The sequence below is a fragment of the Hemiscyllium ocellatum genome, chromosome 11, assembly GCF_020745735.1.
Source record: "Hemiscyllium ocellatum isolate sHemOce1 chromosome 11, sHemOce1.pat.X.cur, whole genome shotgun sequence".
NCBI classification, from domain to species: domain Eukaryota; kingdom Metazoa; phylum Chordata; class Chondrichthyes; order Orectolobiformes; family Hemiscylliidae; genus Hemiscyllium; species Hemiscyllium ocellatum.
Window position 1 is genome coordinate 74,425,004 of NC_083411.1, and position 27,931 is coordinate 74,452,934.

General features: G+C 43.1%; 2 protein-coding genes and 1 long non-coding RNA gene across 3 annotated transcripts in view; 1 reads left to right on the plus strand and 2 right to left on the minus strand.

The window, feature by feature from the left end:
• LOC132820215 (UAP56-interacting factor-like) overlaps positions 1-1,930 on the plus strand; it is a 58,783-nt gene extending 56,853 nt beyond the window's left edge. The window contains exons 9-10 of the mRNA XM_060832206.1: positions 253-374; positions 1,741-1,930. Of these exons, the coding sequence (XP_060688189.1) occupies positions 253-348 (96 nt within the window). The 3' untranslated portion in view covers positions 349-374; positions 1,741-1,930. The remainder of the gene's footprint in view (positions 1-252; positions 375-1,740) is intronic.
• LOC132820461 (interleukin-13 receptor subunit alpha-2-like) overlaps positions 1-27,931 on the minus strand; it is a 343,536-nt gene that overhangs the window by 267,058 nt on the left and 48,547 nt on the right. The gene's annotated exons all lie outside the window — the stretch shown is intronic.
• LOC132820217 (uncharacterized) lies at positions 73-27,829 on the minus strand. Its single transcript, XR_009645183.1, has 4 exons — positions 27,688-27,829; positions 26,906-26,952; positions 13,759-13,890; positions 73-304 (listed from the first exon to the last, which is right to left on the minus strand). It is a non-coding gene; the product is annotated as an uncharacterized LOC132820217 (long non-coding RNA).

Below are 27,931 nucleotides of genomic sequence, written 5' to 3' on the forward strand. Positions count from 1 at the left end.
CAATGATCACATATTTAGCTTCATTTGACATTCAATGTCTTCAGATTTTTCATCTGTGTTACACTGCTCAAAGACCTTTTGAAAGCCTAGATAGCTATAAATGTAGATATTTTCCTAACCACCAGAGCCCTCCAAAATTCAACTGGATTATTCATATCCGACCTTTGCTTTACAAATCCATGCCGAGTATCTTCGAGCAGTTTGTACTTCTCCCAGCAGTTTATTTATTTCCAACAATCTGTTCTGTTGCAGACGAATATGACCCTGAATGATCGTTTCTCATCCATGAAGATTTGTCGGCGTTCTGCAGTATCAAGAAGAGGAGGCAGAACTGTCACTCTGGGCTGATGTTTGCTTTAGCTGCTTTGCTTTTGGTGAAAATATGTTTAAAAATGGACAAAGTATATTTATTATTAAGAATGCTTTAAAATAAACACTTTGCACTTTAAGTAGTTTAAATGCACACAGAACATCTCAAATGTTGTCAATGCACATTGCTGTCTCTTTTTCGCAAATGTGCAGGCTACCCCTCTTAACTCAGTTGTTTTTGCACAAATTATCCGACTGTTTGAATTAATTGAAATAAACCAGCATAAAGGTTATTTTTTGCTTTAAAATTGAATTGAAAGGCAGAGTGCGGAGTCCTGTAATTGTTATGTAACTATGGCTCACAGAGCCAGGAGGTGAACTCTGTGTTAATAGGGAGTGAAGGTCCAACTATAACAGTGCATTTGACAGTCAAAGAAATAAGGTTTTGCTGTATTGGAAGGGGTCAAGTATAAAGAGAAGGTTACTTCAAGCATTTATTAAAGGCTGAGCTTCAGTCAATGCTACATCATTGACCGTGGAAAATCAACGACTGTTATTTTAAAGCATGCCATGTTATCAGAGCTGCTTGTGGAAGTGTGAAGGAGTTTAATTGACAGAATTTCGACTTAATGAAAAAGGCAGTAATGGCTCTGATCCCAGGCACGTCATAAATGCTTCAATTGGGAAATGGGAAAAATGCATTAAAATTGACATTTTCTTTAATCAATAGGTGCTGTTATTACTGATGCAGGTCCAATGTTCTCTTAATCCTGCAGGAACACAACATTTTGTGTCATTACATGCTGCTTCAGGTTCATGATAAGCTTTCTATTAATGTTAAAATCATTTAATCAGGTAGGAGTTAGAGCTAACACCTGTTCTGACACAATTATTTTGTCCCAACAGATTAAAATGTAGCTGATTGCCTGAACAGGTTTAGCATATTCAGACTATAACATAAGAGTAAATACTGCTGCTTCTGATTTTATTCCAAAAGATTAAAAGTATGACTGGAACTTCTGTGATGCCAGTCATTGGTGATGTATTAAAATGAAATGGCCATCAATATGTGCAAAATAAACTTCCTGGATCTGTATCAGGACATGGAAGAATCACTTTCTATGGATTAATTTTTAAAGTAACTGTTGGTCAGGTTAAACAGGAATGGCTATTTAGATTCAGGGAAGTTGCCTTCGTCTCGACAGAGCAGAGGGCTGCTCTCTCACTACACAGAGATGATGGATGATGGTTTAACCCCAAGGGTCATCATACCTCAGGCAAGGGGAGAGGTTGAGAAGGAGAGTTCTTCATGGTAACCTCAGCTGGTGCAGGATGTTAAACCCATGCTGGTGGTTTCACTGTGCATCCAGTGAACCAACGCGCACAAAAAAAACGTATTTTAATCCAACTGTTTTTCTGTCTGCTTTATAGAGCCAAATAAGCATAAAGTATTTGTGGTGTACTGCAGTTTTGAAGAGAATTGAACAATATGCAGGCTGTACCCTCCTGAAGAAAGAGGAACAGGAAAACAAAGACAGTTTTAAAGCTTAAAAAGTACTATTGTCTGATATGATCATGTAAACTTAAGTTATCAAAAATAAAAAGACTTTCATTGATACAAGCCATTTCTAGTCTAAATATTTTCTCTCATGCATGGCACCACCTAACAGTTGTCTAAATATCTGTGGTAATGTCGTTGTTTTTGTTTCTTTGATAAAAGACAAGGTGATTGTTCCAGCAAATAATCGTGATTGGAGAATAGTTACATAATAGAAACTAGAAGCAGAAAATAAATCCTCATTCCTTTTGGAGTGCAGCCTCCAGGCATCTTTCACAAGAGAATTAAAATACCCAGAAGCTGAAATAAAATTTCCCCGAACATTCCACAGCCAAAACTTTTAATATTGTCAATAAGAAAAAAACACTGGGCTGATTGCAACTTGGCCTCAGCCAAAAATGTAATATTGTGATTTTTGGAGAACTTTTCATTGCAGGATGTGGTAATCCTTTTTACCGTATCTTACACAATCTTCATTCTTCTGTCTGTGAGATCCAGTAGCTTTTCCCATCCTCACCTCATTGGTACACACCTCACCTCTACGGCGCTACTCTTGAGCAACCCTGTACTCAGCAGCAACAGAAATATCATTGACTTGTGGACACCATATTTAAATGCCAGCTCTGTGCCTCTTCACACACTGCCGGACTGGTCTGAAGCCTCAGGTTGGGCCAGTGTGGTGTCCACTGTTCAGAGGAATGTGCTGCTAGAAGGTTCATGCTTTTTTGCATGACACAAGTGTAAGTGCCACTAACTTCTCCCTGCTACCTCATACCCACTGAGGCTCACTATTTACCACTCTCGATACTGTATGCATCACTTTCCCTCAATTCCTCTTATCCATCCCATTCCCCCAACCCCCTCCAAATACTAATCCTCTCTGTGCTTCCTACTTATTCAGTCAGGCCAACTCACCACCTTTCCTGACTGAGGATAGACCTGACTTCTTGCAGACCGTAGTCCCCCTTGAGCAGTGTAAGGGCAAAGACGTTGGTTGAAGCAAATTCCGTATGTTTTCTATGTAAACTGCTGCCACCTGATGGAGGCATAAGAGTGACGTAGCACAATGTCATATAGCAATAAATTGGGAGGTCATATGTGATTGTGGTTAGGCCAACTTTAGAACACTGCGTTCAATTCTGGTCTCCCCACTACAGTAAAGATATTGTGAAACTTGAAAAGGGTAGAGAAAAGATGTTGCCAGGGTTGGAAGGTTTGAGTCAAAGAGAGAGGCTGAATAGGCTGGGGTTATTTTCTCTGGAGAGCCGGAGGATAAGGGGTGACCTTATAGAGGTTTATAAAATTATGAGGTGCATGGATAGTGTAAACAGACAAGGTCTTTTCCCCAGGGTAGGGGAATCCAAAACTAGGGCATAGGTTTAAGGTAAAAGAGGAAAGATTTAAAAGGGATCTGAGGGGGCAAATGTGACTAGGTTAATGCAAAATATCTGGGCGGCATGGATGATTTGGGCAAAAGAGTCTGTTTCTGTGCTGTACATCTCTATGACTCTATGTGTATCCTTTTGATGATCCATTACTAGTAAACATGACATGCTTCAGGCTTTCAGTTTGCAATAAAAGAAAAGGAATGGCACAGTTGCTGTGAGTGTCTATGTAAGTGCAAAGAGAGTGAAAGCTAAGAAATCAAGCTAAGAGCCCTCAGATGCACCACGTTCCAACACCTAAGGTGGGTGTCTGTCCTGCACACTAACAACCTGGCAATAGCATTGCAATGGAAGGTGTCAATGAGTTCCAAAGTGCAGTCTCAAAGTGCTATAAATTACTATAAACTAATCCAAGAAGGCCGGTGGTGCTTTCCTCTGTGGATGGAGGGTGCAGGTGGTCATAGCCAATGTTGCATGCCCTGAGATGTTGGGGAATGCTTTTCTAGATGGAGGCTCAGGGAAGGTGTCAATGAGCTGCAAGCTGCCTGACTATTGTTCTTTCAAATTGGAAATTGGTGCCATCTAGTTTCTAGGAGAAAGCGGGGACTGCAGATGCTGGAGGTCAGAGTCAAAAAGTGTGCTGCTGGAAAAACACAGCCGGTCAGGCAACATCTGAGGAGCAGGAGCATAAGCCTTCATCAGGAATGCCATTTAATTTCTCACTGGTACCAGAGAGAATGGCAATCTGAGGTGAGATGTGATGATAATGAAATGTTGATGCATACAACTAATCCCCTCACCGCTCACAAGTAAATTTGTCAATCCGCCTTTGAAACCTTAAGAGGAAAATCAAACCCTTCTTTCTTATTGCCAAAAATCTTAATTTTGCTCTCTTGCCATTTTTTCCAAACAGCCTCACCATTGCCCATATCACTCATAGGCTGGGACATTTCAGCTCAATAAGTCAGTCATAGAAGGAAGTAAAGAACCCACTAATTTTTCAAAGCTGTGGACAATCAGAAAACAATCTAAAAACATTTCAAACCCAATTTCTTTGAACGATTAATGTGAAGAAAATTAATTTTTGAATTCAAGTTAGCATATTTTAAAGTTGAGAATCACTGTCATAAGAAAAGGCATAAAAACATTATTTGAACATTTCCAGGAGTCTTTCAATGTGTCATGAGCAAAGGACACTTTTGCACGTCAAGTAAATCTCAACCTGAAAATAATTCCCATATATTTATTTGATGGTTTCTTATTCTCATGTTCAATTTCAAATTTTGTAACTTTCTGGTTTTCTGAATTTATCTACCTTTTCTTTCTCCTAACCAATTATGGAACAGATTCATGGTTCAGCTTAATTTGGGATTTATCTGACTCCTTAAGAATTTTATATTTAGTTTTAAAAAAGATTTTCCTCCAGTATTTAGATGAGAGCATGTTTTCAAGAAAGCCAGTACCATTAACATGTCTTTAAATAAGCAGCCCACTTAACAAGTCATAGGTTGCTGTGTTCTTAGGTTAACTAGAAATACTCCTTCAATCTTTGAAGGGTTCATATGCAATGAGTGACCTTATAATACTATAGAACAAAGATTATTTCACCATTTCATAAGTATCACAAATATAGTTAGCCCTTTTGTGCAACACATAGTGGCAACACTGCTTTGCATCTAGTGTTACGAACGACCAAAATCAGATTCATGGGAATACAATATCAAAGTTGAATTTGATATTTCACATCTCACCCCTCACAAAAGTTAACCTCACAATGATGACCACTAGAGGTCAGTGCAGTATGTTCAAAGGGTCACCTTGTGACAGTAAATCAGCAGTAAAATTAATTCTACATTTTCATTCCATTTTAACCAAGCATTTTATGGATTTTGTTTAATTCATGTCTGGTTGTCTGTCTGGTCAGTTGATTGTACTCTTTCCTCGGAGTCAGATGGTTGGGCATGTGACCCAGATTGTCTCTGTACTATTGCAGTGATGATGTGGAGATGCCGGTGTTGGACAGGGTTAGACAAGGTCAGAAGTCACACACCAGGTTATAGTCCAACAGGTTAATTTGAGATTACAAGCTTTCAGAGCATTGCTCCTTCACCTAATGAAGTCACTTCGCCTGACAAAGAGCAGCGCTCCAAAAATTTATGATTTCAAATAAACCTGTTGGACTATAACCAGGTGTTGTGTGACTTCTGAGCTACTGGAGTGAGGGTGAACTGCTTTTTTGGATTCACTGTTCTTTGGATGAGATTTTAAAACAGTTTCAGCTACTGTTCAGATAGATGTAAAGGGCGCTACTTTACTCTTTGCCTGCACCTTTTATGTGCAGTGAACTCCCAGACGCATGCCATAAAATCAATTCAATAGTACCCATGATCCCTTTTCAAAATGGACTCTACAGCAAAACCAAAGATCAATTGAGCAATGCAATTGTGATTCTCAACTTGCCCTGGATGAAACACACTTATTGTAGCAGCAGAATCACATGACAACTAATGCCCACTAAACCACCTTCACTCAGTATCACCAACAGGAGCTGCACTAGTCAGCTCTACCTGTAACTAATAATGGGCCAGATTTTCCTACAGCTAGGCAGCTAAGAATGTCAGCTATTAGTTAAGACTTGTCACTGCAACCTTCAGCTCAAAATGCTTTGAACACTAAGTTGCTCTAATTGCGAGCTGTGCAAAACAGAGCATCTGGAACCCAAATAAACAAAACAACTGGAAGTATACCTCTTTAACCGAATCAGCTTGAGATATGAGGTATAACCATTGAAAGAATTGTGAAGGAAGCTTAATGAAAGGAAATGAATTCAGTCTCAGGTACAGCAAAAAGAATAAACAGAAAGAAAGATTTGATCATGAAAGAGAAATAAAAGGTTAAACAAAACAGAAAAGACACTTTTGAAATCTCAAACAAAAACTAATGCTCCAAACAATGAGATGAACCACTTTGAAAAGTTAATTTTCCATGTTCAAGGAGGTGATTAATACTTGTCACATTGCTATAATTGGACTTGCCCTTGTAATGATTGATGAAATTTTCAGTGGCCAGCTTTGTTCAATGCTACAATTCAGATGGCAACTCCTGGATTTTTCCACTGGGTAGAAGTGTTGGCAAACTATGATCCCAAGTTGATATATGATGCCTCCCCATACAGCATCAAGTAGCATTGGTTCGTAAGTGGCCAAACGGGGAGGAATGCCTCATAGTAACTGCATCCAGGACTTTAGCTAATGCAGAGCATAAATACACCCAAATAGAGAAAGAAGGTTTGGCACTCATACTTGAGTCAGGAAGTTCCACCAATATCTTTACAGATGTAAATGTTTAATAATAACATGCCACAAACCCCTGCTAGGTCTACTTGAAGAGGACAAGGCAGTGTTGCTCATAACTTAAGGCTTAATTCAGTAGTAGGCTGTAATACTAAGTGCGTATAATAATAAATTTGAACACTGTCTGCAAGGCCAAGTAATAAATGCAGATGTATTGAGCCGCCTCACATTGTCAGATACATCACCACTGGCACCGCTATTGGAGGAGTCTGCAACGGTTTTACATTTTCTGGACACACTTCCAGTCACAGCTGACAATATCAGATTTGGATGCAGACCTGGTCCCGGCAAAACTGCAACAGTTTTGGTGATGGGAGAAACCAAAAAGTCATCACAACCAAAACTGAAACTTTTTTGAACGTGGAGAGATTGGATCACAGTAGAGGATTATTGTTATGGGGAGTGAGAGTGATTGGCCCAGGCAAAGGTCACTACCAGGTACTGGCTGAACTCCACCAGGGTAATTCAGTAGTTTCCAAAATGGAGATGTTGACAAGAAGTTATGTCTAGTGGCCAGAATTGGATGCAAACATCACTACATCGGTGGGGCAGTGCCCAGAGTGGTAACAAACTTTTTTTTTATTTCAAGAATATACTTTATTCATAAAATATTTTGATGATCTGTACAATTGGTCATGCCATACATCCGTAAACATGCCATTTCTTGGACAGAGACAGAGTAATTATTCATATATACATGTCAATACAATTACATATTTAGCTGGGTTTTAGCGGAGCCCAAATGACTGGGTGGGCCTCCTGTTCTTCTTTAGGCAGGCAGATGTTACACGGTGGTCTTTCCCCACAGCACCTTGGCGGCAGCTGCCCCAAGCTTCGGCGCATCCCTCAACATGTAGTCCTGGACCTTGGAATGTGCCAGTCTGCAACACTCAGTCGGGGTCAACTCCTTCAGCTGGAAGATCAACTGGTTTCGGACCGCTCAGAGAGCGTCCTTCACTGAGTTGATGATCCTCCAGGCACAGTTGATGTTCGTCTCGGTGTGCGTCCCAAAGAACAGGCCGTACAGCACGGAGTACCTCGACAAACACCACTGCATTCCTTTCCAGACTTCCTCTGCATAGGCACATTCCAGAAGGAGGTGTGTGACAGTCTCGTCCCCCCCGCAGCCGCTTCGAGGGCAGCGTGCGGTGTGGCTGAGAGTCCGGGTGTATATAAATGATCTCACAGGCAGAGCCCTTCTCACCACCAGCCAAGCCATGTGTTGGTGCTTGTTGGAATGTTCTGGCAATGAGGCATTCTGCCAAATGACTTTGATAGTCTGCTCAGGGAACTGCTCGATAGGATCCGCCCTCTCCTTTTCCCGAAGGGTTAAAGAACACTACGTGCTCACCACCTCCTGATGGACTTGTGGTCAAAGATGTTTTTCTTCATAAACTTCTCCACGAAGGACAGGTGATACGGAACGGTCCAACTACTCGGAGCGTTCCGCGGCAGCGAGGCCAGGCCCATCCTTCGCAACACCGGGGACAGGTAGAACCTCAGTACGTAGTGACACTTGGTGTCTGCGTACCGGGGATCCACGCACAGCTTGATGCAGCCACACACAAAGGTGGCCATCAGGGTGAGGGTGGCATTGGGTGTGTTTTTTTCCCCCGTTGCCCAGATCTTTGTACAGCGAGTTCCTTCAGACCAAGTCCATCTTTGACCTTCATATAAACTGGAAGATGGCCTGGGTGACTGCAGTGGCACAGGTTCTGGGAATAGGCCAGACCTGTGCCATGTATAACAGCAATGACAATGCCTCACACCTGATGACCAGGTTTTTTCCCCGCGATGGAGAGCGACCGTGGCTTCTATCTGCCCAATTTCTGCCTCACTTTGCGGATACGCTCCTCCCAAGACTTGGCGCACGCCCCAGCCCCCCCAAACCCAGCACCTTCAGGTGGTCCGTCCTGACAGTGAAGGGGATTGAGGTTTGGTCGACCCAGTTCCCGAAGAGCATGACCTCGCTCTTGCCTCGGTTTACCTTGGCCCTCGAGGCCCGTTCAAACTGGTCACATATGCACATGAGTCTGCGCATGGACAGCGGATCAGAGCAGAAAACGGCGACGTCATCCATGTACAGGGAGGCCTTAACCTGCAGGCTCCCACTGCCAGGAGTAGTCACCCTTCTCAGGCTCGCATCCTTCCTGATGGACTCGGCAAATGGCTCTATGCAGCACACAAACAAGGCAGGAGAGAGAGGGCAGCCCTGCTTGACTCCAGATCTGACTGGGAAGCTATCTGATTCCCACCCATTGATTGAGACTGCACTGACGATGTTGGTGTAGAGCAGTCTGATCCAATTGCAGATTCCCTCCCCAAAGCCCATTTTGGAGAGAACATCACTCATTTACCTGTGTGATATCCTGTCAAAGGCTTTCTCCTGGCCCATGCTGATCAGGCAGGTGTCCAACCCTCTGTCCTGCACGTAGGCGATCGTATCCCTGAGGGGTGCGAGACTCTCAGCGATCTTCCTGCCCGGCACAGCATAGGTTTGGCCAGGGTGAATCACCGACCCCAGAGCAGACCTGACCCGGTTGGCGATTACCTTTGACAGAATTTTGCAATCCGCATTTAACAGTGAGATTGGTCTCCAATTTTTGAGTTCCTCCCTCTCCCCCTTCCGCTTGTAGATGAGGGAGATGATGCCTTTCCTCATGGATTCACTCATGCTTCCTGCCAGAAGCATACTGACATACACGTCCAGCAGGTCCTGGCCAAGCAAGTCCCACAGAGCAGAATAGAGCTCGACCGGTAAGCCGTCGCTTCTGGAAGTTTTATTCTTTTCGAAGGACTCGAGGGCCTTGGTCAGATCGTCCAGAGACAGCGGCTGGTCCAGCCTCTCGTGTGTTCTGTCGTCTAAGACCTCCGTGATAGAAGACAGGAACAACTGGGAGGCCACGCTGTCGGTCGGCTTCGCGTCATGCAGACTGGCATAGAAGGATTTCAGCCTCATGATGTCAGCCTGAGATGACATTATCGAGCCATCTTCTTCCTTCAGGCTGCTGAGCACAGAGCTCTCTTTGTGCACCTTCTGGAAGAAGAAACGTGAGCACGTCTCGTCCTGCTCCACCGAGCGGACCCTGGACCGGAAGGTTAACTTGGAGGCCTCAAAGGCAAAGAGCAAGGCTTGCTGGCCCTTCACCTCCTTGAGATCCTCCGTGACATCGACCCCCATCGTCTGCAACAGGAGCAGGTTCTGCATACTTTCCTGGAGCTGGGACAGTTTTCCCCGCCTCTCTCTCTCCTCCTGAACACCTTTGAGGATGAAGAACCTCTTGATGTTCCCTTTTACTGTTTCCCACCAGTCCGCTGGGGACTCAAAGAGTGGCTTCACGGTTCTCCAACCTGCGTAGTCCCTCTTGAGCTCCTCAATGTTTCCTGAGGTCACAGCTTTGTGTTCAGCTTCCACGTTGCCTTACCAGCCCGCTGCTCGTCCTGTAGGTGACAGTTGGCCAGCAGGAGGCAGTGGTCAGCGAAGAACACCGGCTTGACGTCGGTGGATCTGACTGAGAGCATTCGGAACACAAACAGGTAATCTATCCTTGAGCGGATAGACCTGTCTGCCTGTGACCAGGTGTATCTACGCTGCACTCCATCTGCAGGGGTGCTGAAGACGTCGTGCAGCTTGGCATCTTTTACCGTGTCCATCAGGGCTCTGGACGTGGCGTCCAGTTTACTGTCCCCTCCACCGGTCGTCCATCTGCATCAATGATACAGTTGAAGTCTCCGGCCAGAATGACCGGCCTGGACATAGCCAGCAAGAGTGGAAGCCAACCGTTCCCTCTTACCCACTGGGGCGTACACATTAATCAGTCTCAGGGGAGCATTCCTGTACATGACGTCGGTGATGAGGAGGCGCCCGCCCACCACCTCCTTTAACTCGGAGATGGTGAAGTTGCTTCCTCGCAACAGGATACCCAGGCCTGAGGTGTAGCTATTGTTGGCCCCGACCAAACTGACGGCCCATGGGCCCACAAGCTCGAGCATCTCCTGTAGCTGCTGAGGTGTGATATCCCACACTCCTGCAGAAACAGGACATCAGTTTTAACGTTGGCCAGGAAGGCCATCGTAGAAACACATCGCATAGCCGACTTGATGCTACGTACATTAATACTGGCATTTCTGATCCAACAAACACAATAATTACTGCCAGCAGCTCCCCCATATTCATGGGACTCAGCTACACATCGACTGTTCAGGTTCCTTCATGGACTCAATATTCTTAGTCATTGTGGATGCCCATTCAAAGTGGTTCCTCATGCATAAAGTTCATTTATCAAGGTGGGGACAACAACAGGAAACTGCGCGGATCTTTTGCAATACACAGACACCTGAAAGTGTAGGTCACAGGTAATGCACCATTATTTGCCAGTGAGGAATTTGAATATTTCCAAAAGTCGAATGGTACTTGTCACATATGGAAAGCTCCATTCTATCCATCGTCCAAAGGTCTGGCAGAAAGAGCAGTCCAAACTTTGAAGGCAGGCTTAAAGAAATAGCCTACAGCTTCACTAGACACCAAACTGCCCTGGCTCCTGTTTGATTATAGGACCATCCCTCACACAACTACAAGGACAGTACCAGCTAATGGGGAGAAGACTCTGCACCAGGTTAAATCTGATCTTCCCAGACCTGGGGAGGGTGAAACGGCATCACGCACAGCAATGACAGAACAAGACTCTGCTAAGCAAGAGATGCAGATAACTTCAGGGGAGGAAGTTTAGTGTAGGAACAGGAATGCCCCTGCATGGGTAAGAGATATGGTCGATGTGATGTTAGGTTCAGCGATGTATAAAGTTGGGGCAGGTGCAACAGTCCTTAACAAGCACCTGGATAGTATAAAAGCTACAAACTTGCAAGTGGTCTGGGAGCAATATGTGCCAGGTTCCTTGACAGCCTTTCCAACTGTTCCCGAATCTGTGGGTTATCCTTCTTCATCAAACATTGAAGATAATTCGGAATCTGAGATGGACACAGTGGATGTTGCCACCTTGACATCATTGCCGCCTGGAGAGGAGAATGCTCTAGAAGCAGAGGTAGAGAATCCTGACCCAGTGCTAAAACACCCCAGGAGGAGATACAAAAGAAAAAGAACTGGCCTATATCCTTGGGCTTAGAGGGCGAGGGATGTCGTAACTGTGACAGGGTCAGCCAGGTGGATGCCATAGAATACAAGCTCCCTGATTGGGTCTGTCAACCTGGTCCAATCAGGGAGCCTTGGCTGACAGATATAAAGAGGAGTGTCATAGGTTCTGTTCACTCTGAGAGCTGGTACATGTAAATAAAGGGGGACTGGGTGACAGGGTACCAGCCTCTGTTGAGTTCTTTGAAAACCCACCTTGATGTCAGGATGAATTGGCAGCAGTTTTTATGCTCCTCACAAACAATGTGGCAAGATTCCCACTAGGCAGCAGTGAGATACTACATCATTTAACTGAACCCACCAAACAAGCTACACAGCCGCAAACCTCACCAGAAGGAAGCCAGAGCACGTTCCTGGCAGATCCAACTCTCCATTGCTCCCAGTGACCTCCATGTTGGAAAGTGGCCACTGATATCTCAGGCCTGTTCCAAGGGCACCATCTACACACACACCTGCGACGTGCACCAGTGAGGACATTGTGTGCTTAGGGACACACTCCCAGCTCATGGACTGGACCAGGCCTCAGCTCCAGGCTGTTGATTCACTGTCGTAGCACTCACTTACTCTGAGCCTCCCTGGATGCTCATGGCAACCCTGCCTTGCTTTGCTTTTTTGCTCTCTCAGTCAGAGATGTCTGACTGCTGTCAGTTCTACATTCCTGCTGCTTTGCCTTGCCTTGCCATTTTAGGCTTAGCTACAAAGCCAGGAAGTTTAATGTAGCTGTCAGCAGACCTCAGCCAAGCTAAAGGGGATTGTTTCTTCCTAAGGAGTCTTAGCACAATAAGTCAAGGGTATTCTATGATACCAGTTCAGGAGCTGCTCGGGGTGGTAGAGCCTGATTCTTATCCTCATAAGAGGTGAAGAGCCAAATGACAGGCATCAGGACCCCATCCTGAATCTTTCTGCCCTCTTTCCCAACTGGAATGAGACAGCAGTGGGTATTATGGGAGCTGAAAGTAAGTGGCACAGGTATTAGTGTTGATGCAGGAGGGAGATGTTCCGAATGAGTGAGTTGGCAGCGCGGAGGGCATTCGGGGTTAGTGATGTCAAGAGTTGGGATGGGTGAGAGTGAATGAGGGAAGATGCAGCAGACAATAGTGAGAGCAGTAGAGCATGAGCCTTGGTGGGAAGTGGTTCTAGTAGTTCAGGTAGAGTGAGTGCGTGCTGTCAGAGAGTGAAGATGATGGTAATTGCCCTGGCGGTGTGCAAAAGGACATTGAACTTCTTTCTGGACATTCCTCCAGATGACTGAGACTGCTTTACCCTCAGACCGGGCTGGCATGGTGTAGTATCATGGTCTCCACTGCTGACCCTGTGAGAGGAGGCAGTCCAGCATTGGCACCAGTCTGTTCAGGGCCAATGCTGTCCTCCAGGACAGTGCCCACTGTCTGCAACATCCAATGCAAATGTCAGCGATTGTGTAGGTCACTTCAAAACTCTCAGTGCATGTCTGGTTTTTTTTTTAAAGATGGCAGCAGTGCAAAGGATGCTGGACCTTTAGCAGATATCCACTGAAAGGCGGGATGTTTCAAGCATGATGCATATGAATATGCTGCAGCAATCAGACATGGTGGATGCCATGAAAGTGGTGTCAGTGATTAATGAGGTGACTTTGGTAGGACACGGTGACAGAACTCACTCAACGAGGAACCTTGATGCAATTCAGATTGAACTAAAAGCTGTAAGATTCAGCCCCAGTATATCTGCTCCTCACCTGACTTTATGGTATCATTTTCATATAAATAGCAGAGTGCTATTTTGACAGCAAAGTCTGGTCCAGTGTTTATGCAGCTGCCGAGAGATATGTCTGTGAACAGATCTAACTGAGCCTCCAAGGTAGCAATACCGCCGTGTTTACTTTCACACAATTATAACAATGTAGTTCTAACAGTGCAATCTGACAGATAACCATCAGGCAAAAACTCCATCTCAAATCACGTGAACTGCGCAATTAAATGGAACTCTAGGTGTGAATAACGCAAAACATAAGTTAATTCCACTCACCGCTTTTCTCTACACCTTAATCTGTTGGTAGCTTGATTTGAAATCATTGGTACTGGATCAGTACGAATCACACCATGCCTTTTGTAGCCTTGCACATAGAATCAAACCTCCATGCTCCTGTGTGGTTGTCAACTGTTAATAGAGATTGGATGGAACAGAGATCAGTGATAATTGCATGAATGTCAGTCACAATCTGTAGACATTTACACGGACATTAAATATGTGCACAGGGTGCTTTGTGAGTTCATCTGCAACAAAATGGGAGAGAATGCACTGTCTAAAAGGGTGGTCAGAGCCTATTCAATGATAACCATCAAATTGGACTCATACTTAAGAAGGAAATATATTGCGGGGTTATGAGAAAAGAGGAGAGGGCATTTAACTGTGTTCAAAGGGCTGACATCAGTATGATACCTTTTCCTCTATAACAGTTCGAAAGATTACTGGGATTTCAATCAAATGCCAGGAAATGGTTAATGAAATATTTTCAATCCTATTATGCCAAACGCAGTCTTTAACAATAAAACAATGAATTGTGTTGAATTCTATTCTCCAAAAAAACAATGTTCTAAAAGGATGCGATTTAAATCAAAACTTGAATGCATTTATTTGTTGGATCCAGCAGTTTCTGGAAACTTGCCAAGGCATGGAGTTTTGCAAGATTAGAATTCTGAAGTGGGACAACTAGTGGGCGGCATGGTGGCACAGTGGTTAGCACTGCTGCCTCACAGCGCCTGTAGACCCGGGTTCAATTCCCGACTCAGGCGACTGACTGTGTGGAGTTTGCACGTTTTCCCCGTGTCTGCGTGGGTTTCCTCCGGATGCTCCGGTTTCCTCCCACAGTCACAAAGATGTGCGGGTCAGGTGAATTGGCCATGCTAAATGTTAGGTTAGGGGTATGGGTGGGTTGCGCTTCGGCGGGTCGGTGTGGACTTGTTGGGCCGAAGGGCCTGTTTCCACACTGTAAGTCTAATCTAATCTAAAAACTACTGTATAGAGATATCGCTAAACACTGGGGCATTCGAATTACATCAGATTGAATTGAAAGTTACTCATTAATTAACTGGCATGTCCTGTTTTACAAGAGCAGATACAGAAAGCACAAATTCAGCAAGCTGGTCACTTGCAAACCTGCAGATTTATTTTTATCCTGTGCTTGATGAAAATAATTTGAAAGGAATCAAATCAAAAACGCGAGAACGGTTCATAACTCAGGTAACAGGCAATAAGGCTGAGAGTGACTTTGCTGCAAAGGTCTGTTTAAAATCTCTCGGAACCAAACGTTGCAGCCAAATAGGGATATACAAAGAACAAACAATGTGGAAATAACATGGCTTTTACGGGAAGTGCAGGAAGAGGCCAATCCCAGAACTGGATGGTGAAACACACTGATAAACAAGATGTGGGTGAATGGAAAAACATAACACAAGGCAGGCTGATTCCTATTAAAATGTAGACCAAGGCTGTAACTCTTTCGAAAAGTATGTTGAGAATTCCAACTAAACGAGGACAGCATTTAGTTTCCCTTAAGCAACAAAGATAACACGGTCAATAAAAACAGTTATCTTGCACATGAATGTTAGTGAAAGATCCAAGTGAATTTATAAACAGGTGTTGAAAGTGAGGAAATAAAAGTAGATGATTGACAAAATATTCAAGCTAATGAATTACAGACATGCAACATCACAGCATTTGAATTTCAGCAGCTCAGCTCCTAACATCTTAAGTCCTAAAGAGGGAAACGAGGAATATAGAGTCATAGAGCTATACAGCATGGAAACAGACACTCAGTCCAACTTGCCTGCAATGACAAGATATCCAAAATTAATCTAGCCCCATTGCCTGTAGCCCTCTAAACCCTTCCTATTTAAAATATCTTTATTGATTTCATAAACTGAGAAGTGTAGGAATGTTTAAGAAATCATAGCATTAAACTTTATACATTTCAATCATTAATTTCATGTAAATATACCCATTCATGGACTTCTCTTTCCCCATATCTCTATAGACCGTTTATTTAATCTAACTTGCACCAAATTGTGGGAAGGAGATAGATGAGCAAATTTATAGGCTGTTAAGTGGCCTTACAAGAATCGCAGGGCAGTGATAACAGGAACATCAAATATCCTAATGAGACCGATGCAGCATAGTCGTCTCCATCAGCTGGTTGCTTGCCTGTGCATTGTCCAGCAGCATTGCAACGAAAGGTACCAGTGCACGCTAAAGTGCAGCGAGAATGTGAATCAGAGGCTAATACATGCTGGATGCCTTTATCTTTGGTTGGGATTTCATGCAGTCACTGCTTGTGGGGAATACCCTGAAGTGTTGTTGACTGATGTTCAGTGGAGTCCTGGATGAACAAGGGACGAACTGAAGATACCAGACACCTGTCTTCCATGTTGGGAATTGTCACCATGCAGTTTCCATGTGATTCGAGGACGAATGGGAAACAACATATCAATGAGGCAAGACTAACCAATAATAGGATGTTAATACTTGCAAATAGGTCACTCAGTAATCCCTAATGAGAGTCTCTACTCACCATTCAGCATTTACTTTAGGAATTATGCTTTTTGCTGCCAGCAATGAGATTTGCATCATTGCCAATGTCCCACAATTGTCCCAACTTTCTTGCCCATGCCTATGTTGTCCAATGCCTGGGAACATTTCTCCCAGTATTTTCTTTTCAATGTTCATACTAGGTCCTCTGGTTTATGTGCGGTTCCTGGGAATGCACACTGAGATAAGATGAGCTAGAGGATGATCAAGATGGTGACGGTATTCTTTGGTCTGTCTAAAACTTGCTGATCTTCTGGTGCAAAGAGTTATTGACAACTGAGTGGTGCAGACTGGCACATTCGAAAGTCCAGGGTTATGGGTTAAGGGATGTGTCAAATCTTGGAGCAGGCACCTCAAAGGCAAAGTGGTGAAAGACCATTGTCTAAAGCCCTCCTGCCATAGAGCATTAATAGGGCAGAAACATAAAATCCTGAGGATATATGCACAAAAGGATATTTGACATGACACGCAAATACACATTGCGATTCTATCCCTCAATCATAAGTGTCATGAGTCATGTCACATACTGAGTTGAAGGAAACTGATCTGTATGTAATATCAAATTTCAAACATGATTTAATGTACCATTATGACTAAAATTTATCTTTGAGGGATCTTGATCAGATGGGCCAATGGGCTGAGAAATGACAGATGGAGTTTATTTTAGGTAAATGAGAGGTGTTGCACTTTGGGAAAGCAAATCTTAGCAGGACTTCTACACTTAATGGTAAGGTCCTAGGGAGTGTTGCTGAACAAAGAGACCTTGGAGTGCAGGTTCACAGCTCCTTGAAAGTCACAGATAGATAGGATAATGAAGAAGGCGTTTGGTATGCTTTCCGTTATTGGTCAGAGTATTGAGTACAGGAGTTGGGAGATCATGTTGCAGCTGTACAGGACATTGGTTAGGTCACTGTTGGAATATTGTGTGCAATTCTGGTCTCCTTCCTATTGGAAGGATGTTGTGAAACTTTAAAGGGTTCAAAAAAGATTTACAAGGATGTTGCCAGGATTGGAGGATTTGAGCTATAGCGAGAGGTTGAATAGGCGAGGGCTGTTTTCCCTGGAGCATCGGAGGCTGAGGGGTGACCTCATAGAGGTTTATAAAGTCATGAGGGGCATGGATAGGATAAATAGACGAAGACCCTTCTCTGGGATCGGGGAGTCCAGAACTAGAGGGCATAGGTTTAGGGTGAGAGGGGAAAGATATAAAAGAGACCTATGAGGCAACTTTTCACGCAGAGGGTGGTACATGTATGGAATGAGCTGCTAGAGGATTTGATGGAGGCTAACACAATTGCAAATTTTAAAAGGCATCTGAACAGGTATATGAATAGGAAGGGTTTAGAGGGATTTGAGCCAGGTGCAGGCAACTGGGACTAGATTAGCTTGGAATATCTGGTCAGCATGGACGAGTTGGACCAAAGGGTCTGTTTCTGTGATGTACATCTCTATGACTCTATAAATGAAAGTGTTCTGTTTCTGGTTCTGGCACCATGAACTTAGTAGAAGAACCTGGATCTTAATCAATGCACAGACTAAATTATGTAAATATTCTGGACCCAGTTTTCAGCTCTCTGCCATTCAGGAAGGGACAGTTCTCATTCCACTGCGTGTGAGAATGGTCTCAAATGGCAAAATCAGAACAAAGTCCAGCAAGTCAGGTACATTTCAATGGGAGAGTACGTGAGGAACAGTGGCCATAATGTTAGGTTTAGAATAGTAATGGGAAGGACAATTAACATTAAAATATCTAATTGGTAGAAGGCTGAACTTCATTGAGTCAGAAAGAGATTTGGCTCAGGCAGTTTGTAATCCCAGAATGAGAAACAAACTATTAATTAAACAATAGGAGGCCATCAATGTGGGGATAGTTTTGGTACAGAGTAGCTCCATTTCCACTCGGAAGAAAGGGAAGAACATTCACCCAGAGCTCCCTGGAGATCTAAAGATAATAATTTTACTGTGATGCAAAAACAAAGGCACTTTGGAATAATGTAGGTTTCACAATACAATGGAGAAACAAGCTAAATATAAACATGCAGAGAAACTCTAAGGAAAGGAATACCAAAGAGAGAGAATAAGAATTCGGGTTTTTTTAAACACACTAAAACGTAGCAAAAGGCAGGGTGGGCAGTTGGAGGCATTAATGAGTACTTCACAGCTGCTTCAGACTGCTGGTAAAGGAGGGGTCAGGATAAATACTATATAGGACAGAAAGGCATAAGGCAGAGTTGTTCTTTAAAAAGTTGAGAATCTGAGTCTGGATGGGATGCATCCCAGGATCTTGGGTGAGATTGTAATTTCATCTTAAAGGGTCTAAAAGGTTCATTTTTGATAGAGTGCAGTTAACACTGTGATGATGTCATGTGGATGAATTCAGAATAAAGGCAGAGGCAGTTCTGCAGCTGGTGTGCTCCTAACAGACCCTGTAGTAATGTAGGTCATGTTCAGCTAATCTCGAAATGATTGCAGCAACCCAATAAAACTCTTCTATTTACACCAGAAAGGTGGGTATCCACATTGATCAAACAAGATGACTGGGAGAGAATTCCAGTGCCTTTCATCAAGAGTTGGAGATGCTGGTGTTGGACTGGGGGCTAACACCGTCAACATATTGTCTAGCTTACACCAATTGTTACAGTTAACCTGAGAATGTAACTTTTTAAAAAAGTTATATGATTTACACATGAAAGAAGTGAAACCATTGTGGTATTTGAACTGATGAAAGACTCAACAGACAATCAAGGACAATCACACTGTAAACTTTTGCTATAAATGAAGAAATATTTTGTAAACATACTGGTAGCAATCAGGGCTGGAATGGCTAAGGGTGCTCCTTTTAGAAAATGACCAATTCTGTTTGGGTGTGATTTAGAGTTATAGAGTCATAGAGATGTACAGCTTGGAAACAGACCCTTCAGTCCAACCGACCAGATATCTCAACCCAATCTAGTCCCACCTGCCAGCACCGGCCCATATCCCTCCAAACCCTTCCTATTCATATACCCATTCAAATGCCTCTTAAATGTTGCAATTGTATCAGCCTCCACCACTTCTTCTGGCAACTCATTCCATACACGTACCACCCTCTGCGTGAAAAAGTTGCCCCTTAGGTCTCTTTTATATCTTTCCCCTCTCACCCTAAACCAATGCCCTCTAGTTCTGGACTCCTTCACAACCACCTGATGAAGGACTGTCGGTCCGAAAGCTAGTGTGCTCCCAATTAAACCTGTTGGACTATAACCTGATGTTGTGTGATTTTAACTTTGATCAAGTGAGCATTGTGGAATCTTAAAGGTGATGCTATATTTCATTCAAAAGATGGAACTTCTGCTACTGCAGCATTCCGGTAGCACTGATCTGCAAACATCAGTGCAGTTTATGTGCTCGAGTTGTTGTTCAAGAGTGTAATGGTCTGAAAGGTTAATGTTGAGATGTGTATTAAGTAGCACTCAATATAACTTGGCTGGAAAAGAACAACTGTGGACCTTGACAGAGTAAATCTAACATTGAGGTCTTCCCTCATGGACATGTAACATTGTCTAACATAAAAATGTAAATTGAAGAAAGCTGTTTTCATGCCATAGTCTACATCTTCTTTATGGAGGAAGAGTTCTTCTTATTAATCCACAAAGTGGGGAGTCCTTCATGAAACCAGACGACTCACTAAGTCCCTACCAGAAAAGACAATGGTGGCAGCAAATATACCAAATCCATCTTACACCACAATGAGCTGTGGTGAGAATCTATCATACAGCACTGGCCTCTAGTTCAGAAAACGGACCCACAACCAATCAAGTTAGAAGCATAGATGCAAAGCTATGCACTTTTATTTTTCTTTAATTCATTCACATGGTCTGGGCATAGGAGAGCATCAACTGGAAATTCATACCTTTAAATGTCCAGTAAATGGAACCATTCCTCTGATTAAAGACCAATGAAATTATTGAGACTTTTCCAGCTGTTTTTGTATAATTGCTGACATTAATATTGATGTTAGTTTTTGGTTGAATGACTGAAATAAAAGTCGTCGATAATATTTATTATATAAAGAGAGTATATTGTGTCATATCCATGACAAATACATGCAGAATAAATGATTACACTTGTCACAACAGACTTATCAACAGGAAACATGCTGTTTGTTCAATTGTGTACAAAATTCCATTATTTAGTACAAAGATGATGTGACATAACTAAAATAGAGCACATTGGTGCGACTAATTATATTTATAGTTTAATATGAGATCATTTCAATGTGGATGATCCCAACATTGTGCTGCTTATCAACATCATGTACCGACATTTTTTCTGTAGTTTTGTTTATAATTGAACATAATTATGTAAAGAAGATTTACTTTCCTTAGATAACTTAGATTCCACCATTTACTTACCAAATGTCTTATAAATGTACAGTCCATTTAATTATTTTGAAAAAGGAAGTGCCAAATTCACTTATCGGTGTCAATGGAAATCTATTTCCAAGAGTTTCCCTGGAGGGTCGGAGGCTGAGGGGTGACCTTATAGAGGTTTACAAAATTATGACGGGCATGGATAGGGTAAATAGACAAAGTCTTTTCCCTGGGATCGGGGAGTCCAGAACTAGAGGGCATAGGTTTAGGGTGAGAGGGGAAAGATATAAAAGAGACCTTAGGGGCAACTTTTTTACGCAGAGGGTGGTACGTGTATGGAATGAGTTGCCAGAGGAAGTGGTGAAGGCTGGTACAATTGCAACTTTAAGAGGTATTTGGATGGGTATATGAATAGGAAGGGTTTGGAGGGATATGGGCTGGTGCTGGCAGGTGGGACTAGATTGGGTTGAGATATCTGGTCGGCATGGATAGGTTGGACTGAAGGGTATGTTTCCATGCTGTACATCTCTATGACTCTATGACTCTAAAGCACACCCAAACAGAATTGGTCATTTTCTAAATGGAGCACCCTTAGCCATTCCGACCTTGATTGCTACCAGTATGTTAACAAAATATTTCTTCATCATTATTGTTTTGGAATCCAACCAGTTTTATATATCAAGCTTCATGTACTTTAAGCAGGTGGCTAACAGCACCAGGGACCAGGTTCAATTCCAGCCTAAGGTGACTGTCTGTGTGGAGTTAGCATGTTCGCCCTGCGTCTACACAGGTTCTCCGGTCCCTCCCCAACCCCCCCCCCTAATCACTCCACAGATGTGCCATGGTTGTCCGTAGTGTCCAGGGATATGCAGGCTTGGTGGATTAGCTATGGGAAATGTGGGGTTATGGGGATAGGGTGGGAGGGTCTGGGTGTGTTACTCTTTGGAGAGTTGGTGTGCACATGATGGGCTAAATGGCTTCTTTCTGCACTATTGGTATTCTATGAGTCAAATATTCGAAACAGATAAAGTATTGGGAGGCTGGTACAGAATCTTAGGTGAAACCAGGGTTCATCATGATGTTCCCTCCCACTTTCCGCTCAGATAAAGTACTGTCTGTCATGCAGTTTAGGTACACACTGGAGAAAAAGGAAGTTATGTTGGAGAATATATTGGGAACCAATGTGATGGAGAAACTGGGAGAATGGAATGGAATCCTTGCACAAAGTAGAGTGTGAGGAGATGTTTTCCAGGTAACAGGGAGAGTCAGTGGTTCTGTGATGGCCTGGCTCCAGAAATTGAAATATAAAAGTCAAGAAAGAGAAGGGAAGAGCCAGGGGTGAACAAAATAAAAGTGAAGATTGCGTGGTGGATGGCGATTAGAAGGAAATTTATTATTTTGCCAATTCTAGAAAAGAATTGGAAGCAAAATCAATGATGTTGTCAGTATGTTGGAGAAGAGTTTACAAGCAGGACTGGAACAAGAAATGTTCCTCATACCCCATACAGAGACAGGAAAGTGGAGCAAGTGAAAGGAAAAGTGCTGTTGGATGGAGATAGTTCAAGCCACTTCTCTAGCAAGAAGCAGAGAGCTTTCAGACCATCCTGATGGGGAATGGACGCATGGATTGCACTTCCATGATGAAGAGCCAGTGGCTAGGGCCAGGCGACAGGAAGCAGTGGAACCATTAAAGTCCGAAGAATCACAAATGTAAGTGGACAAAGAAAATAGAATCTAGAAAGGAAGGAATAAGTTCTATGGCGTAGGTACAGACTGGAGTGATGTGTCTGTTAGGGATTCCTGCTTGTGGATTTTAGACAGGAGATAGAAGCAGGCTCTGTGGGATTGGAGGACTATAAGCTGGGAAGTTGTGGAGGAAGATCTCCAGTGATCGGAGGCCAGTGACAGTCCTGCAAATAATAGATTGATATTCAATGGTGTGGTCATAATCTGGAGGGGCAGATAGGAGGAAGTGTCAGAGAGGTTCTCAGCCTCTGTAAGTTAAGGTTAGACACGAGAGAGTGAAGTGCAGCAGGTTCAGAGGGAGACAGCTTCGAGTGGGTGAGTGGAGTCAAGGAATTGAGACAGTTGATGTCACGTTGACAGTTCTCGCTGAAAATATCAAGTGGAAGTAAAAGGCCAAAGAGTAGGGTCTAGGTGGCATGAGAGTATTGGAGATGGGTTAAAAGATTGATGGAGCAGGGAGACAATTCTTGTCCAAAGAAGTGAGCACAGAGGTGAAGCTAATGGATCAAGAGTTCAACATCACATTGTGCCCAAAATTCATTGAGGTGCAGACATAATGGGATGAAACCAAATCTTTTGCTGAACACAGATCATTTAGTAAATGAAAATAATTTGGGAAAAAAATGATTTCCAGTTTTAACTTTTGAATTCTAACTGCCTGGACAAGTTATGTCTTATTGATTATAATGTAACTGAGATTCTTAACGGCATACCATGCTTTTATCTGAGGTTGTGATATGAACTGATGTTTAGGTGTCTAAAAATAGTAGCACCGCATGTGGTGCTCAAAACCACAACCCTGAGGTTGAAACCCTCCTGCCTATAACTGGGCTAGCAGGACATAGAACCAAGGCCACCCTAACCTCTGTCATCGAGTGGTAGATGACACTTGTATGAAAACACACTCTGATGTGGTGTTCCAAGACAACATTGATACATTCAGAGGTGTATGAACGAATAGGCCTTAGGCTGAACAACTACAAATGAAAGGTCCTCTATTAACCTGCTTCTATATCACATCCTGTCCAAGATCCTAAGTGAGTCACTGGAAAGCATTGGTCAATTCTCACACCTTGGAGAACCTGTCCCAGTGAGGACAAACCTTGATGGCCCAATTAAAGATTGTCCTGTGTGCCAGCATCACTGTTGGCCATCCGAAGATCATCATCAAGCCCTGCACCAAGCTCAGGGTCCACAGACCAGTATTGCTACCTGACCTTTTGTATGCATCAGAGACATAAACAATGTTTGGTGGACACACCAAATCCCAAGATAAATACCACCAGTGAGGCATCTGCTAAAGCTTGTAAAGATAACAGCACTCCACTATAAGTGTCCTCGCAAAGCCCAACATCCCAATTATTTATTGTCGATCAGCTGCATTGGTGGGGGAGTGGGCGCATTGTTAGCACGTCAAATTTAAGACTTCCAAAACAAGCTCTCAATCTGAGCTTTGTCATGGTAAGTGGTAACCATGAGACCAGAGAAAAAGCTTCAATGATATTCTCAAAGCCGCCCTTTAAAACTACAATATTCCCACTATCTCATGGAACTCTCTTGTATGAGACTTCCCAGACTGAAGAAGGAGCATTGACAAAAGTGATGGGCATCTTGAGCATCTCCAACAAGTTCAGTTGGAGGCCATCTGCAAACATTGAAGCATCATGAGAAACCCTAAGCATCCTGCCTACCTACCTTTTCAAACACCACCTGCCCTATCTGGGGCAGGGTGTTCAATCCATCACCATCTGGTCACTTCACCCAGAATCAAGTCAACCTTGGTTCTCGCAAGACAGACTAAGAGAAAGAAGTATTTCAGGATTACTATTAACCATTCTCAATGGTCCTGAAATCTTATATTGTATGGAATAAAAACATTTCACCAGTATGATTGAATCCAAAATGGCTGATCTTTATCTTTGTAATCATCACCGTCCCATGATCAGCTTAAATAGGGCCATAAAATGATGTTCTGTAAACGGTCAAAATTAAGTGTCCAGAGCAACATTTTCTTAAGGTGTGGGGGGGGGGAGGAAACAGTTCAAGTTTCCTAGCCAACTTGCCTCTTTCAAGCATGAACTAAGCATTGTTCCAGTGGCACTTTATGAATACATGATTGCTGCTGCTTCATTCTAAATGACTCGATTTCCAAGTAACCTAATTTTGTATTGCTTTCTTTTTCAATTTTATTTTCGTCATGGTACCTTCGGGATGAGAACCAGATTCGTCTAAGGAAATTAAACCAATCTTTTCGACACTTAACAAATGGTAAAATTGTTACATGTGCCAGAGAGACATTAGTATGTAAATTGCACCTTTGTACAATTTGCTGTTTACAATTGTTCAATGATTTCACTGAGGCTGTCAAAACATTGCAACAGTTAAAATTATTTCAGCAGCTATTAGCTGAGTAATAGTCCATCTGTTGTTAGTTGTTCACTCGATGTATTTCAAAACATGTGGGACATACATTGCCAGGCCACTTTGCCCAGTCTTTTCCAAAATCAATATAGAAAGGGAGATAGGGAGCGGCAGAAACCTCTACTGTGCAATGGTTGATTATTAAAAAAAAAAGCACAGTGAAATGTGGTAACGTCTGAAGAAGAAATCATTGGGCAATATAGAACAAGGTACAGAACCGAAGCTGTCAACCATCTCATTTAGCCAAGCTCCTCCGTGAACATCCGATCAGTGGGAAGGTGACAGACCCTGTCTATCTTGCAATTTCCCAATCTTTCATAAAGTTTTGGATCCCACTCCTAATGCAGGAAACCAGCGAAACCCACTTCTGAAATGTTTTCCAAAATTGTGAGCTCCTTTTCTAGCATCCCAGGAACCTTCATGGGCAGTTAAGAGTCAATCACATTGCTGTGAGTCTGGAGTCACATATAGGCCAGACTAGGTAAGGATGGCAGTTTCCTTCCGTAAAAGGCATTAGTGAACCAAATGGCTTTCTCCAACAATTGGCCATGGTCTTTGTTAGACTCTTAATTCCAGCTTTTTGTTTAATTATTGAATTAAAATTCAACAGTCTGCCATGGCGGGATTTGAATACAGGTCCCCCGAACATTATTTGGTTCTCTGAATTAATAGTAAATGCTGTCATGCTTTCCTATGAAGGGCTCTGGCCCTAAACGTCGAATTTCCTGTTCCATGGATGCTGCCTAACCTGCTGTGCTTTAACCAGCAACACACTTTCATCTCTGAATTAATAGTCTAACAACGATGCCATTAGGCCATTGCACTCTAAGGAGCTGATCTATCAAATCAACATGAGTGTCACTGTTTCTGTGTTGCTTTAGACTTCAGTTGACAACTAAAATGAACAAGGACAGAGGAATAAAATAGCAACCTCCTAGTGCCCACAGACTTGAAGCTCCACACAAGAGGACGGAGAAGCTAAGAGATACAACTTGCAGAAAATCCTATCCAACACAAACCATCCACAGAAAGAAATGTCCTTTATGGATTCAAGCTCAATGTTTCTGGAGGCTCAGGGTGGGGCAACCTGCTGGTACAAAACCTGCCATCATCCAAACCTGGTGGCTATGCTTTAGCAGCAACTGTCAGAGTAACCACAGCTCTTGATGTCCTTTTCCTTTACATCCTTTCAGGGCTTTACCAAAGACATTTACAGGATTCTCCAGTTGCCACCAGGATGCACATGAGGGCTGATTTGTTTACCAGTCGACACAGTCAAAATGAGATAACTTGCAGCTGTATGGCTGCGGCTGGCCTCCCATAGGTGAAGGACGTCATCAACTGCATGCATTGGGTAAATAAGGGATCTATGGATTACCTTGGGAGATGCATCCACTGCAAGAGATCACACGCCATCACTGTGCAGCTTCATTGCAAACACCACTAAAACACTGAGGTGGGAGTGTGCAGGATACCCTGAATGCTGTCATGATACTTTCTTTCTCTTGGAGTTTATTCATTCAGGGAATGAGGGTGTCACTGGCTAGGCAGCCTTTATTGCAGGTCCCAAATTGCCCAGGGGGCAGTTGACAGTCAACCACATGGCTGTGTGTCTGGAATCACCTGTAGGCTAGACCAGGCAAGGATGGAAAATTTAATTTCCTTAAAGACATTAGTGAACCAGATGGGTTTTTCCAACAATTGGTAATGAATTTATAGTAGTCATTACACTCTTAAGTCAAGATAATTATTGAATTCAAATTCTACCTTGAATTCTGCCTCCACCTTGTGATCTATGATCTATGATCTAGGAAAAGAGATGTTTATGGGTGAGAGTCATGGCACATGCTGATGGGTGATTGAAGAACATTTACCATTTGGAGGCTATGAAAGGAAGGTTGGCATTACATAAACGTAAGGATTGACATCTGTGATGGATGAACAGTTGGGGATATGAGGAACTGCATGGTTTGACAAGGATGACTACATCATCATGGCTGCAATGAACACAAGCAGAAAGAGTGAGAGAAATAATAGGCACTCCAGGGCTAAAATGCCATTGCACTCACCTTTTTTCACCTTTCGTGTCTTTCAGTCTGGCACCAGTGCTGTTGACCTCATAGGAACAAACATAGGAATGTTAAAACATGGGAACTGGAATACGCTGCTTAGTTCCGCCGGCCTGTTCTGTCGTACACTGAGACCATGGGTGACCTGCAACCTAATTCCATGTCCTTATATTTCTTTAAACCTTTAACAAAAGCCTAACAATCACAGATTGCAAATTGAAAATGGATTTAGCATCAAGGGCAGCTTGCAAAAGAAGGTACCAAATTACTATCACCCTTTGTGCAGAGGTGCATGGGCATCCTTATTTTCTTCCTGAAAGGTTAGGGCTCAGGTTTTGATTCTATCCCTTAATCCTGCACTCCAAAACTATCACAAATAATTTCTTTCAATATACTCTATCTGTTCCCTTAATGTATTGGAAGTCTCCCCATCTAAACCTTCTAAATTCCAGGGAATACAACCCTAATTTGTGAAACCTCTTCTCTAACTTGAACATAACAGACTAACATACAAGCCATCAGCCATTTCAGTTCAGGAGCAAATTACTGCAGGTGCTGGAATCTGTAAGCAAGCTAACATTTCGAGTTCAGATGACTCTTAGCTTGCTCTCTCTCCATGAATGCTGCCTGGCCTGCTATGATGTCCAGCACTTTATGTTTCCAGCTGTTTTAGTTTGGTCGCCTAACCCTGTGCCTTTTTTACACAAATATTTAGCACCCCCACGTTTCATTGCTAATGAAGAACTCCCACGATAAAATGAAGAACTGCGGGTGATGCAGACCTTGAATAAAAGCAGAAATCGCTGGAGAAACTCAGCAGGCCTGACTGTGCAGGGAAAGCAGAATCAACGTTTCGAGTCTGTTGACCTTTCTTCAGAACCGCTCTCATGTGGTTTTAGGAATTTCCATACTTTGTTTTGAGAGTTGAGAGTTGCACAACAATCACATTCACTGATAGCAGACCAGTAAAATTGTATGATCTCAAGGCACTTGAGGGGAAAGTTTTCCAAGTAATTTGCATGGAGG